Source organism: Camelina sativa, chromosome 5 (assembly GCF_000633955.1).
Source record: "Camelina sativa cultivar DH55 chromosome 5, Cs, whole genome shotgun sequence".
In the NCBI taxonomy this organism is placed as follows: Eukaryota; Viridiplantae; Streptophyta; class Magnoliopsida; order Brassicales; family Brassicaceae; genus Camelina; species Camelina sativa.
The window spans coordinates 10,811,131-10,826,022 of NC_025689.1; the positions used below are offsets into that span (position 1 = coordinate 10,811,131).

Below are 14,892 nucleotides of genomic sequence, written 5' to 3' on the forward strand. Positions count from 1 at the left end.
GCTGAAGCAGAGACTTCAATCTGCGTAGACAGTCTCGCGTTACTCATGGAATTCCCCATCTGCTCAGCAGCTTCTGAAACAAAGAGGATCATGGCGAGGCTTGAGCATCTTACAAAGCACAAAAATCGAAAAATCTGCAACTCTGCATCAGCACTTCTTCACTGTTGGAGGCAGAGTATCAGAGATCAAGAACTCAGAGAATCTAACAACAAACAAGGGAAGGGAAATTAGTAGGCTTGACACTTGACTACGTTGGTTACTTGGTTGCCTATTCTATTTTATAAATTAGAATATTGTGGTCACCACTTTTGATTGATTACATTAACCAAAACTCAAAAACTACAGTAAGTAATGTTGTGAGTTGTGAATATGTTGTAGTACGGATTTTTCTCAATCTCTTCTTGTGCTGTTCAAGTTCAGTGTGTGTTTATCTTCTGTTTATGAGAATCAATAAAATTGGAGTTTTATCTGTAAAAAATTTATGATAAACAGTATGTTGTTCCTTCAAACAATATACAGTATTGTTCTGTCATCCGTGAATGAAGGGGTTAAGTAAAATTGAACATTATTCAGTTTTGTTTGCAACTCCAAATGCTCTGTGGTCTAGATCTTTGACAATGGTTTCTGTTTCCTCTGCTTCTATCCAACACAACACCGGACATAATGCAATCTAGTGTTCAAAAAATTTGAAGATAGATCCGTGGCAGAGAGATATAACAAGTTAAGCTAATTTGAGAGGAAAAAGATTACATGAGATAACAAGCATTCAAAGATCAATTACAAAACCAAAAAATCAATCCTAACGGTTCCTGCGTTAATTTATATCTTGACGAGCCACTCCGGCTTGAAAGAAGAGATGACTTGACCTATTGTCAATCCAACCAACAGCCCAGGCCAATACCCTATAACTATTGCTTTCCAGCTCAAGCCTTCTTCTTCGTCTTCTTCCTCAGGCTCTTGTGTCAGTGGCGCATTACTTCCAAAGCAACTTTCTTCCAAAAGAAGACCACAAAGCCCTGCATTCCCTTCAAAGGAGGAATTAGATTGCCCAGTGATTTATGTTCCTTGCGGTATTTCACCTGTGAGTTGGTTATGAGCTAAACTTACATACGCCAAAAAGGAGAGGCTCCCATGTCCTTTAGGTATATTTCCTGACAGTTGGTTTCTTGAGAGGTCTAGTGACTCAAGCTACGTAACGTTTGCCAAAGACAGAGGAATATGGCCTGTGAAATGCGTTGTTTGATAAGTTGAGTGCTATGAATGCCTTTAAAGACCAATATTCCTCGATGTTTGAGCAATATCAAAGAGTCTCTCATTGTAGTGAACCTCCGGAAGAACAACTTAAAAGGAAGTCTTCCAGATATCTTCTATGATAGTGTCTTGCTTCGGACACTTGATGTTGGCTACAATCAACTAACCGGGAAGTTTCCAAGGTCTCTTCTTTTTAGTTTTGCTTTGTATAAAATTATTTCTAAAATTTGAATTTACTAAAAAGAAATTAATTTTTTTGATATAATTTACTCAAAATGATGTAAATAAAATGAATTGTATTTAATACTAATATCTAAATACAGTACACCATAATTAAAAATATTAATCAACAAAAATAAATTTAAATGTCACAAATCAACAAAGTAATATAAAGAAAATTACTAATACATATATACATTGGTAATATTTTCTTAGACTAGCCACAATGCCACATGATTAAAAAATTTAACAAAATCACACAACGGTCATATAGATCACACGCGTCCATGGGTCAGAGAACATTCAGAAGATCTTTAGTAGATTTTAGTGTGATCTTTGAAGATGACGTCATAAATATCCAACCACACAACGCTTCTCTTTTCCTTTTACGGTCTCTCTCTCTCTCGTTCTTCCTTGCACACAACGCTTCTCTTTTCCTTTTTTACGCTCTCATTCTCTCTCTCTCTCTCTAGTTCTTCCTTGCACACAACGCTTCTCTTTTCAAAATTTCGTCTTTGTCTTCCAGAGAATCGAAAGACAATGGATAACTCCGATGATCCTAGGGTTGTTTCACAGTCCAAACTCGACATATTGTTGTATGTCGCTGCCATGATTTACGATCAAGAGTACGGTCCTCACGACGATGACAAATCAAAGACCTCTGGCGAAGAAGAAACAGAGATGGAAGCAAGAATCTTTGGGGATAAAGTACCGAGAAAGAACAGAGTTCACCGATCACCTTCTTCTCTCAAGACGGTAACAACACCATGGACGCGTGTGATCGAACAACAGAGATCGGTACTACAAAACCCTAATGCATCAGAATTGGACCCTTCGTCTTCTTCTTGCGTCACCCAGTTCAAGAAACGTCGTCATGACAATGATCAGATTAATACGGAAGAGATCGTAAGTCGCAAGAAACTCAGAATCGTCCCTCCTCTAGAGGCGAAACCCATTCAAACGAGTCCACCGGATTGGCTTTTGAGAGTGATGAGGAGAGAAGAGAACGCATACAATCCGAAGCTGATCTCAACGAGGAAACTGTACAAGACTGATCTCGACAAAATCCAAGGACGTCTCTCTGTCCCTTTTAAGCAAGTTAAAAATCCAGACTTTTTGACAGAGGAAGAGACAAGGATCATAGATAAACAAGCGAGGAAGCTTCGTAAGGAAGGTGTGAGCGTTGATTTGGTTGATCCTCAGATGAAAAAGCATGCCCTTGAATTGAGGAAGTGGAAGATGAGTGGAAACTGGAATTATGTCTTTGTTGTTGGTTGGAACGATGTGGTTTCTGCTAATGGGTTTCAGGTTGACGACTTCTTTCCTCTCTGGTCTTTCCGATCTGGAAGAAGTGGTAAGCTCTGTTTTGCTCTTGTCCCTCCTACGGAGACTAGCCACGGCGGCGACCTTTAGTGTTTCCGGTGAATGTATCTATGGATTCTCTGATCATGCTCGCCAGAGGGATCACACGTACATAAAGGATCTACATTTTTCTGGCAATTCTCGATTTTGTTTGGCTTAAAGATGCAATTTTTATTTGATAACTTTAGTGTTTTTTCGTCTTTGGCTATTAGGTATTTTGAGATTGATGACACTTGTTGTAAATGTCGTCAGATGAAACAGTAACTAAAGAAGTTATTGATTCATCTGTCCAATAGATTTTCTCATTTTTCTGTTTGCAGAGAGTGTAAGAACTTAATTTTCAGATGAGTTATAAAACAAGCATCTTGTCAAAGTTTTGGTTTACTCAGTTTAGTGATGATTATTACACCAGCAGAGAATCCCTCTTATGTGTCTTTCTAAATCCAAAATGCAAACATTCTTGAAAAGTTCTTACTTTCTTTTGGAAAATGTATAAAATGGTGTAACATTCAAATGGTTCAGATATTTAAAGTAGTAAAATCAGGTTAGCGACTATTTGACTATTCACAACTCATCCTCAGAACCAACATCATCATCATCAACCTCCCATGAGTTCTTCAAGTGACATTTCACCTTCCTCAATTATCTCTCTATCTTTAACCATCCCAAGCCTTTGTCTTTACAATCTCTGGTGTTCCCTTCATAGGCATGAAGATTAGTCGCTGCTACAGGCCCGTACTGAGTTACAGCGCCGCCACCCACTTTAAACTGCAGACAATATTAAGTTTTACATGAGATTCACATTATGAATTGAGAGAGATGATAATCATAATATCATGAGATGTGCATGAAAATTAGCGAGTCTTGTCCAGATGTTGTCAAAAGCAAGTCCTAACACACTTCCATAAGAAGAAATATTTAATGCCTTAACACTTTTTTGTAAGATTGTGTGTTGGGAGTCTTCTTCAATCAGAGTTTCAGATTAGGTAAATATATTTCAGAACGTTTCCACTCATTTTGGTTCTTAAGAACACTAAAATACTCAAAGCTTCTCCCCACTCTGAAACCGTTAGTTCTAATTGAACAATGTTGCAGCACAGAGGGTTAAATCTTTCTTAGTATACCTGTAAGGATGCTTCTTAAACTTCTCTGCAACTGATAATATATCATCTCCAGGTACTTGTTCCTTCCTTCAGTTTAGAGTCAGCTCTGTAAAAATCTTCTTCTCCAAGAACAACGCCATGTTTGCCACCAGATGGCTCAAGTTCCTCCAGCGAGTCGCCTACCTCAACGTCGGGATATAGACTTTCACCTCAATCTTCTTGGTTGTCTATTGCTTCGTCCATGCTCTCTGTCTCTTCAGTGGAAAATTCATTGTCCAGAGCCGCGATATCCACTTCCTCTCCTACCTTCTCTGCATCACTGTCACCCTAACCCTGATATCACTCCTTGAGGTCAAGTGCTCATCTTGCAGCAGTCGTCCAAGGTTTGCTTAAAGTAATAGCCGGAATAGAAATCTCCTTCACGCTTACATCCAAATCCGGAGGAAAAGACGAAGACGACATCTTTGCTGAATGCTGATCTTTATATTGTGAAATGGACTGGCTTGTTCAGCATGCCGCTTACAATCATCGCAGTAAATTGATACGATTCTTCATAAGGAAGTAAGTGAAGAAGAGGATGACGTGGACAGAGATAAAGAAGAGAGCAAATACTTGGAACGAGAAAGAGGCTTGGCTGTTAAGGAATCAACTTAAAAGAGTCGTGAAGCTCTTCTTCTTGATTATGCTTATGTTGTTGAATGTTAGCGATGTGCTAAGTGAGAGAGTGATGTGCTCTCTGATGGTTAGAGCGAGAGTGATGTGCTCACGTTTCTGATCTTGTTACAGAGGTGAAGAGCTTGTGATGTGCTTGCCTTCATCTATGGTGTGTACTCGTTTGGTTTATCAATAAAGGAGATAGAGGTTTGTTATCATTACGGAGTTAGCGATATTGTAAATCTATCATAAACCTTGTTGCTATCGTGATTGGAGCTTCGAGGACTATATACAGGGTGATTCCACAATGGGGAAAGTTGCTGGGAGGAACATTCTTTAGTTTATGGGTGTTGACTCATATGTATCCCTTTGCTAAAGGACTGATGGGTCGAAGAGGAAAGGTTTCANAATAGCCGGAATAGAAATCTCCTTCACGCTTACATCCAAATCCGGAGGAAAAGACGAAGACGACATCTTTGCTGAATGCTGATCTTTATATTGTGAAATGGACTGGCTTGTTCAGCATGCCGCTTACAATCATCGCAGTAAATTGATACGATTCTTCATAAGGAAGTAAGTGAAGAAGAGGATGACGTGGACAGAGATAAAGAAGAGAGCAAATACTTGGAACGAGAAAGAGGCTTGGCTGTTAAGGAATCAACTTAAAAGAGTCGTGAAGCTCTTCTTCTTGATTATGCTTATGTTGTTGAATGTTAGCGATGTGCTAAGTGAGAGAGTGATGTGCTCTCTGATGGTTAGAGCGAGAGTGATGTGCTCACGTTTCTGATCTTGTTACAGAGGTGAAGAGCTTGTGATGTGCTTGCCTTCATCTATGGTGTGTACTCGTTTGGTTTATCAATAAAGGAGATAGAGGTTTGTTATCATTACGGAGTTAGCGATATTGTAAATCTATCATAAACCTTGTTGCTATCGTGATTGGAGCTTCGAGGACTATATACAGGGTGATTCCACAATGGGGAAAGTTGCTGGGAGGAACATTCTTTAGTTTATGGGTGTTGACTCATATGTATCCCTTTGCTAAAGGACTGATGGGTCGAAGAGGAAAGGTTTCAACGATTGTTTATGTTTGGTCAGGGCTTGTGTCCATTACCGTGTCACTGCTTTGGATCACCATCAGTCCTCCAGATGATGTTTCAGGCGGCGGTGGAGAGGATTCTCATTTCTCAGTGTAAAATTTGTATCAGAGTGAGAGGATTTTTTACTATATTTTTGTTTTGTAAAAGTAATTTTGGTTTGTGTAAATTTATGTTAAAAATACATGATCTGAGGGATTTGCTCCTCGGGGAACTTGACAAGAAGAATGGAAATTATTATTAGTTTCAGACGAGACGACGTTGTTTCGTTGAGTGGGAGTTAAGGAAGCTTCCTTTTGTTTCCTTTTTTTTTGTTACTCCTCGACGCTCTATATATAATATCTAGACTCTTCTTCTATCTTTCTATAATTCAATATCCAAAGTTGAGAGAGTGAAACCCTAATAAGAATAGGAATGGAATCCCACGTTTTGTTCAACTCCTTCTCTGTTGATCTTTCTTCCACCGTAAGAGACGCTTCTACATGCAACAACAAAGCTCTTCCCTTGAATCTGAATAAACGTAAGGCTGTTGAACCACTACCACCATGTTCGGAATCGAAGAGGAGAAAACAACAGCTCTCTCATGATATCACGACAGAGACTAAACAAATCGATGAGCACAAGTCTTTTGCTCCAGCGAAGACTACCCAAAAGAAGAAGCAATCGGCTATACCTATGAAAGTTTCTAAAAACCATAGATCTGGGGTTCATGGAACGGGGGAGATTAAGCGAAACTTGAAGAAGCGGAAGCCTGACGACGTTTGCAAGTCTGTTCCAGAAACATCGAGGCCGCTCAAGTTCCCTAGATCCTTCTCACAAGATCCTGTGAAAGTATCTGAAAACCCTAAAAGTTGTCCAGTTTTGAAGAAGAACGCAACAGAGACTTTGGAGCTTTTTGAAATAGCAAAGAAATCTGCAGATGTGGCTAACGCAAAAGGAATTCTCGCGGCTGAAGCAGAGACTTCAATCTGCGCAGACAGTCTCGCGTTACTCATGGAATTCCCCATCTGCTCAGCAGCTTCTGAAACAAAGAGGATCATGGCGAGGCTTGAGCATCTTACGAAGCACAAAAATCGAAAAATCTGCAACTCTGCATCAGCACTTCTTCACTGTTGGAGGCAGAGTATCAGAGATCAAGAACTCAGAGAGTCTCGACAAGGCTAGAGTGTCACCAGAGAATCTAACAACAAACCAGAGAGGGAAATTATTAGTAGGATTGTGACTTGACTACGTTGGTTTGCTTATTATCTTGATAACTTAGAATATTGTGGTGACCACTTTGATTGATTACATTAATCAAAACTCAAAAACTACAGTTGTGAGTTATGAATATGTTTTTAGTACGGATCTTTCACAATCTCTTTTTGTGTTGTTCAAGTTCAGTGTGTGTTTATCTTCTGTTTATGAGAGAATCAATGAAATTGGAGTTTAATCTGTAAAAATTTTGTGATAAACAATAATATGTTGTCCCTGAAGGAAAAGGAATTAAGATTGAGAAAACATAAAATCTCTTTTTATGTGTGACATTGACATACCTAAGTAACAAAAAGGAAAAATAATTTCGGAAGGAACTTGACCAGTAAAGCCATTAGAAGCAAGAGACAAAACCTCTAATCTGCTGAGATTGCTGAATTCAGAACAGAGTAAAGAGGAAGTGAAGTTGTTGTGAGAGAGAGATTAAGGTAACGAAGCTGGTGCAACCCGAAGAGACTACTGTTGGGTTTGAGGGTTCCGGTGAAGCAACCAGTTGGGAGCTGAAGCCTCGTGACCGCACCAGTCGCGTTATCACACTGGACTCCGTTTAAATAGTCACTGCGGTTGCAACCGTCGGATTCAAACTCGTTCTTTAATTGCAATAGAGCTTGGATCTGGTCTTGACGACAAGTAAGAGCATTGATCATCAAGAAGAAGCTTGAAGCGAAGATGATACAATAGAGTAAGAGTGCAGATCGCGACATGTTGTTTGAGATTTTGAACAAGTTGACGAAATTATTGAAGCAAACCGAGAGACAACAAAAAAAAAACGAACAAATAAGAAACGTGAGGCAAGATTCAAGAAAATCAACTTTCAGGTAAATGTTTATTATATTCAAATTGTCCAAAACACTCGAAAGAAAACAAAATGCAAATCATAAACACACTAAAAACTCAAACTTGTAGAACCTATTTTTTTTATACATAAAACCAAAACAAACAAAATGAAGTATTGCAGTATGTGTCACAGCAACACTGTACAACCCCACCACACAAGCCCTATTCTTTATCTCAATCTAAAGGCAAACTCTGCAACCACGCCTGCTACTGCTTGGCATTATTGGTCTTTGGTTGAAATATTTGCACCAGCGACCACAAAATGTCCATCCTCTGCATTACTTTGCTGTTTTGGCTCTGCAATTCATATCACCACTTCGATATTAGTCAGTCATATATTATACTAATCCAATGTTCATCAAAACCAAGAGAAGAAACTTTGATTTTCTTTGGAATCTCCTTCATGAATTGGGTAATTTCGACTTCCTACCTCAGTTACAAAGCAAATCCATGTTTTCTCGCCCTGAGTCTCAGTGATGCCTCTTAGGATGACGAGGTCTAAGCTCCTAATGACGTTTGCAATCTCAAGAAAATGGCTACATTCTTCACATAACATCTGTCCAAAACCCAAATATACTTTCACACTAAGGTTTGAATACACACCAACCGAGCTTGGGACTCAAGTTCAAACAAAGATTAAACTAAACGAAACAAACACCAAAGAGTAAGATTACATACCTCGATAAGTNTTGAGATTTTGAACAAGTTGACGAAATTATTGAAGCAAACCGAGAGACAACAAAAAAAAAACGAACAAATAAGAAACGTGAGGCAAGATTCAAGAAAATCAACTTTCAGGTAAATGTTTATTATATTCAAATTGTCCAAAACACTCGAAAGAAAACAAAATGCAAATCATAAACACACTAAAAACTCAAACTTGTAGAACCTATTTTTTTTATACATAAAACCAAAACAAACAAAATGAAGTATTGCAGTATGTGTCACAGCAACACTGTACAACCCCACCACACAAGCCCTATTCTTTATCTCAATCTAAAGGCAAACTCTGCAACCACGCCTGCTACTGCTTGGCATTATTGGTCTTTGGTTGAAATATTTGCACCAGCGACCACAAAATGTCCATCCTCTGCATTACTTTGCTGTTTTGGCTCTGCAATTCATATCACCACTTCGATATTAGTCAGTCATATATTATACTAATCCAATGTTCATCAAAACCAAGAGAAGAAACTTTGATTTTCTTTGGAATCTCCTTCATGAATTGGGTAATTTCGACTTCCTACCTCAGTTACAAAGCAAATCCATGTTTTCTCGCCCTGAGTCTCAGTGATGCCTCTTAGGATGACGAGGTCTAAGCTCCTAATGACGTTTGCAATCTCAAGAAAATGGCTACATTCTTCACATAACATCTGTCCAAAACCCAAATATACTTTCACACTAAGGTTTGAATACACACCAACCGAGCTTGGGACTCAAGTTCAAACAAAGATTAAACTAAACGAAACAAACACCAAAGAGTAAGATTACATACCTCGATAAGTACCATTCCCTGCTTGTTCAGATTCTCCACGATAATCGAGCATACTTGAAGATGGCCTCCAACCTCCACTGCGCAGCTTGAACCTTGCATACCAGTTTCCTTTTGTTGCATCTGAGATTACAGAGGCATTGTATAAATTTTGATATTTACATCTATTTTCAGTTGAGTTTTTCTATACCTCCATGTCTCCATTCTATCTTCTCAATAAAAATTTTAGAAATTTGACACAACTTTTGCCATAACAAACAACAAAATATGTCCATTTACAAACTATGAAGGCTGGAAACAAAATTTCAAGGACAGAACAGAGATTATTAGTATCTAAAAAGCTGTTTTTTTACCTTTGTCTTAGCACTTTTACTGAGCTTGTCAGCATGCTTTGTAACATTCTGCAAAAAGAGCATGTGCTTGATCGTGCGTTCTAGCAAGGAATCAATGCTGCACTGCAATTATGATAAAAAAATATTAGGACAGGACAAAAATATATTACAAGTTATAGTCAATACAATGGTGCAAGTAACCTTGTAGCTAGGAAGAGAAAATTCACCTTAGATCCATTAGGTACAAGTTCTCTAAGTTCCTTAATTCGATCCTGAATGAGTTGTCTGTCTCTTGGGCGAGGTCGAGAACTTTCACCAGGTTTAGCCCTCTTTTTGTTCTTCTTGGGAATGTCCAGAGATGTCTGAAACTGATCACTAGAGGAGCTGGGATACGTAGATGAGAATCCAATCGAAGAGAATGCTCCACATATATCTGATGAATTTTGTTGGGTATCCACTTCTACTAATGGCAGGTGATTCATAGTACTATCAACTGGATTAACAACATTATGCTTCTTTTGACCCGAGGGTTCTGCCACTTCCATGTTGGTAAGCAATGATTGACCAGATCGGCTCGACAACATATCATCCCTGGCATTTCCATCGCTTTGACACACATTAGCAACCACAGCATCTAGAAGATTCTCAGGGCCAGAGTCAAATGTGAGCTGGCTATGACTCATATCATCGGTTGGTCTTATTATTGAACGATGTTCAGACTTCAGTAGCTCCTCTTGACCAGTGCTTGTTTGCTTGAAAGAAGAGCCTAACGCCTCGAGCAGCTCGCTGCCAGCAAAGGTATACCCAGGTGAGATCAAAGCATCAAATCGACTAGACTCGCATTTCTTCCCCAGCATACGCTCAGTCTCTTTTAGGTATTTGTTTCCGTGGTTCTCAGATAGTTGGAACACTTCATTCTGGTAAGAACTTTCTTTCTCTGTTCTCGATGAAGCATGAATAGTTGAGTCCAGGCCTGGATATGATTGGCCTGTAATCATTCTTTCGGCCTCAATTGATAAAGCTGATGAACTTGTATTTTTAAGCACATGGTTCTTCATATACAGTTGTAAATTAGGATCTAATCCTCTTCGATCTTTGCAGCCACTAGTCATTCCCACATGAGGTGCATCACTGATTATATTTGTACCTATTTGATTCTCATGTTTAGTATCAACCAAGTCAGTTGGAAAGCCAAATGTGACACCGCTATAGCTCCCACATGTAGATCCTTGCACAACTTCACGACCACCAACAACTTGAGCTGCATTTTCCAAGAGAAGACTTGACAAAGGAGTATCGTAAGGCAAGCTATCAAGTCTTCTAGTTTTGTATTGAGTTAGAATATTTGACTCGTCCACATCCATAGCTTTGTCAACTTCTCCAGAGCAATCAGGGAAAGCCTTGGCATGTAAACTTTCAGAAGGTATTTTTGGCTGCAAGAAAATTATACAACACATTATGGTCTACTCAAGATGTCAGTGGAGGTTTGAGGAATTGTTCGAAGAACCCTAAGCACTCGACTCTCCCCATTTTGCAAATAACGAGAGAAATCTGGGTAAACATGAACCCATAGCTTAATGAAGAAGATCTTTACCAGACATAACGAATTGTTCATATTACATTGCATTAAATTTGCTGCATGATCTGCCAATGGATCCCCAAGGGCCAGAAATATTTGTCGGATATGATTCACCAAATTCACATCTTCATTAACCTGCTCCAAACAAAGCACACAATAAGACCAGATATGCAGATACGTTCATATGTGCCATACATTATACGTGCACAGGCATTCTTCCTGGCTATTCATTTGTAACTGCTAACACTGCATGCATTTAAAAGATCTTACTTACTTTACGCAAAGAGCCTAGCTGCACAACTCCACAGGGACCAACAGCTACTACAAGAATGGTCTGCGGAGAAGGAAGAAAACAAACACAAATATTTCAGTGGCACACTTTGAGGACGTTATGGGCATTCATGTCAGAGAGCAGACAACAAGAAAACTAAGAAAAATCTCAAGTACCTTAATTCCAGCAGAAATTTGACTCTCCCAAACGTTATGAAACTGTAATTAGAAAAAGATATCTGGTTCTGAGAACATGAATAAAGAAAAAAATCCAACTCAAGATAAGAAGTAGTCTAACCTCAAATTCTGAGAGACAGTTATCATAATATTCGGGAAATAACCATTGATGTTCACCAGAAACTGCAACTTGTCCTACAATCCTGTTAACATAGACATGATAAAATAAGAAGATCATTCGTTGCATCATTCAGTAAAATATTCAACAAGAACCCCCAAAATCTGTGACTAAATAGTAAAAGTCCCAAGACATGAAAAAAGCTTTTTTAAAATGTCAAAGAGACAAAGTATAACTGTAAAATGCCAGACTGCATCATACGCTATTGAGCAAAAGATTCCCAACATTTGAATTTGTTTAGATAACCATGAAAGCCTTAGCTAAAAAGATGAAGTCGAGGAAGAGAGGAATCAGGCAAGCAATTTATTCTTACCCTTCCCCGAGAGAATAGACATGATAAGACATCTTTGCCACAGCTAACCCAAGGGGGTCATGTACTCCATGCATGTTTTTTGGTATAACGCTGGAATCCTTAACTTCCAGTGAGTTATTTATCCCATGACTGTCGTAGTAAGCATCCTCCAAGGTAAGTACCCTACAAGTGTTCAATATTCTATGAGAAACTATCTCTACTCAACTAAACTCTAAACTTAATAAAGAAATAGAGTGCTTTACAAAACACAAAAATACAGAACAGTCTAAAGTTAAGTTAAGGCTGCCTACATTCCAGTATAAGGTTACATATGTTCTCTTCCACACTAACAAGTTAGAGAAATAACTCTCTTAAACAGCTAAATCAATTACCACAGTTCATCCCGGTCCACCAAGCAAAGAGAGTAAAGAGATTTGTTTAGGTGACTCACATTCGAGATCCTCGATGATTAAGTTTCCAGAACACAGCATAGTTCCAGTCCGTGTTAGAGCAAAAGCTCCTCAGTATCTCTTGAGAACTAGAACCCATTTTAAAACGCAAAACTCAAAACCCCCACCCTCTAATGGTATCCGAATCAAAAACGACAAATCAAGACAGAGACAGAGAGTTCTTTTGATTCTATGTATGTGTCTGAATGAAGAAAAGAAAAATCAGTTTTTTACACTATCTATCTCCTCACCCACCCTCTAAAAAAGAACCAAATTTAAAAAAGAACCTTTTTTTTTGTTCCCCTTTCGATGACATACAAAGGAAACTAACTACCTCTGTATGAACCTCTTCCAGCTTGTTCCCTTCGCAAACCAGCTCTTGGTTTTATCGGTGGTCCTACTTCATCTTGTGAAATTTGCCTCTTACCCATCCCTTTCCCCCCAAAGATTAAAACTTTTGAATCGGATTAACCAAAAAACACAAACCCAATAGGAAACTAATTTAAACCCTAGCTCAGAGACAACGCACCAAAAGAAAGAATCAGAATTTCAAACAGTTGGAAACGGAGATAGATCTGCTGCAACTACTACTCGCCATAAGAGCAATCAAGATTGAAAATTCAAAGCTAAAGAAGAAGAAGACAGTAGCAATAGGAAGCAGAGAGAGAGAGAGAAGAGGAAGATTGTAAAGAAGGAGAGAGTTTAGCTTATGTCAGAAGACATTGATTAACTTCAAGAACTGATCTCAGCATACTCTGCATCACTCAGACAAAGTTAAAAACTTACAATCTCAGCCGAGAGAGAGAGAGAGAGAGAGAGAGAGAGAGAGAGAGAGAGAGAGAGAGAGAGAGTAAAGGTCGGAGGGAGAGAGGTAAGCTAAAAGACGTTCCTTTTTTTAAAGGGTGAAGAGAGAAGAAGAAGAAATCGAGCAAAGTAAGCGGGTGAATAACGCACCGTGCTCATTTTAGCAATAGAAGAGGTGTGCGCATGTTAGCCATTGGAGGTAGTGGGATGGTGAGTGTGTGTGTGCTGAGTTGAGGGGTATGGGATTTTATGAAGAAGATAGGATCTTCTCATATCATTCTCTCTCTATAGCGTGTGTAAATGGCCAGCAAAATGATTCACCAACTGATTCGAGTTCCGGCTCCTACCTATGTAGGAATTTGGCTAATGGGCCGGCTACTTGTGATCTAATGGTTGACAAAAAAAAAAAAATTACCAAAAAAATATTGCACATTTCACTAATTTATTTCATGTTTATAATATAAAAATTCATCACATTAAATTTAATGCCACCTTTAAACTAGAATTATAATTCTATTACTCGACGGTCCAAACAAACAGAAATATGAATTTTCGTTAATTGATTAATAAAAATATAAAATTCAAGTATTTTCGACCGTGTTAGTGAGTTTCTAGAAGTTTATGTGACTGGTTTTGGAATGTTTTATGTCTAATTTCATATAGTTTTTTTATAGGTGATTCTCATAAATACCACTAAAATAAAAAGAATTTCTAGAAATACCACTAAAATGAGTTTTTCTATAAATATCACAAAAATAAACTAAAGTTTTAATATTCAAAACTAAACCTTAAACAATAAACTTTACTCCCTAAAAACTATACTCTAAAATCTAAAACTGTCAACCCAAACCTATAAAAATAAATTCTACATCTTTAGAAATTAATTTTTGTGTGTCTTTGGTATTTTTGAAAAAAAAAAGTTAAAGTATAGAATTTTTGGAAGGAAAAAAATAAAATAAAGGACTGTTTTGAGGAACTCTTCTTTAGAATATTTATATCAATTTTGCTTCTAATTTCATAAGATAAATTTCTGAAAAAATATTGTTGTATCAAAATTTTAAATTTTCAACTTTATGAAGAAAAAAATATGATTTCATTTGGCAATATAAAGTTGAAACATATTGGACTTTATAGCTTGTCCATACATATTCTCACATTATGATTAAAATATATCGCTCCTTTTATTTCCCTTTTTGTATTGTCAACAAAAATCCAATGTCTTTTTCATACTCACTCATTTTGTCTTGCTTACCATAATCATCCTTGGACAAAGAAACTACCCATCGAATAATTTATGTGCTGGCCTATGTTATTTTTGGTTGCGGGTCCGTTATATAACCATATTCACTTACTTCCTATCAATACAAATTCACATACTTAATTATCATTCAAATCCGACAACAAATTGCAGGGTTTATAAAATTTAGAGCTTAGAGTATGCTGTATAATATATGACTATGATTTATATGTTTGTCATTTAATAAATCAAGACCAATCTGATTCAAACAAAAGAAGTACAATACCAAACCAACTATAACCAACATT

At 37.8% G+C, this 14,892-nt stretch overlaps 3 protein-coding genes across 5 annotated transcripts; 2 read left to right on the top strand and 1 right to left on the bottom strand.

The window, feature by feature from the left end:
- Positions 2,011-2,883, top strand: LOC104789119 (putative B3 domain-containing protein At2g27410). The gene has a single exon (XM_010514862.1). It carries the CDS (start codon positions 2,011-2,013, stop codon positions 2,881-2,883), a length of 873 nt encoding a protein of 290 aa, XP_010513164.1.
- Positions 6,098-6,847, top strand: LOC104789120. Its single transcript, XM_010514864.1, has one exon. It carries the CDS (start codon positions 6,098-6,100, stop codon positions 6,845-6,847), a length of 750 nt encoding a protein of 249 aa, XP_010513166.1.
- Positions 7,735-13,583, bottom strand: LOC104786492 (transcription factor bHLH155). 3 transcript variants are annotated; one of them, XM_010511915.2, is made up of 13 exons: positions 12,878-13,583; positions 12,546-12,624; positions 12,116-12,277; positions 11,746-11,827; positions 11,625-11,666; positions 11,452-11,511; positions 11,193-11,312; positions 9,826-11,031; positions 9,620-9,721; positions 9,270-9,389; positions 9,177-9,232; positions 8,205-8,358; positions 7,735-8,071 (listed from the first exon to the last, which is right to left on the bottom strand). In XM_010511915.2, exons 1-13 carry the CDS (start codon positions 12,972-12,974, stop codon positions 7,982-7,984), a joined length of 2,370 nt encoding a protein of 789 aa, XP_010510217.1. In that variant the 5' UTR covers positions 12,975-13,583; the 3' UTR covers positions 7,735-7,981. The 3 variants fall into 3 exon arrangements, with proteins under 3 accessions (XP_010510217.1, XP_010510216.1, XP_010510215.1); XM_010511914.2 differs by lacking the exons at positions 8,205-8,358; positions 9,177-9,232 and adding exons at positions 8,153-8,196; positions 9,015-9,147 and having other exon boundaries at positions 12,546-13,582; XM_010511913.2 differs by lacking the exons at positions 7,735-8,071; positions 8,205-8,358; positions 9,177-9,232 and adding exons at positions 8,552-8,888; positions 9,022-9,147 and having other exon boundaries at positions 12,546-13,579.

Bases quoted from the DNA above. Each gene is read 5' to 3' on its own strand.
- LOC104789119 (XM_010514862.1), top strand. From the start codon at position 2,011: ATGGATAACTCCGATGATCCTAGGGTTGTTTCACAGTCCAAACTCGAC.
- LOC104789120 (XM_010514864.1), top strand. From the start codon at position 6,098: ATGGAATCCCACGTTTTGTTCAACTCCTTCTCTGTTGATCTTTCTTCC.
- LOC104786492 (XM_010511915.2), bottom strand. From the start codon at position 12,974: ATGGGTAAGAGGCAAATTTCACAAGATGAAGTAGGACCACCGATAAAA. The intron at 11,667-11,745 runs GTTAGACTACTT...TTCTAATTACAG, and splicing joins ACTGTCTCTCAGAATTTGAG to TTTCATAACGTTTGGGAGAG. The intron at 9,722-9,825 runs GTGAATTTTCTC...TCATAATTGCAG, and splicing joins TTGTACCTAATGGATCTAAG to TGCAGCATTGATTCCTTGCT.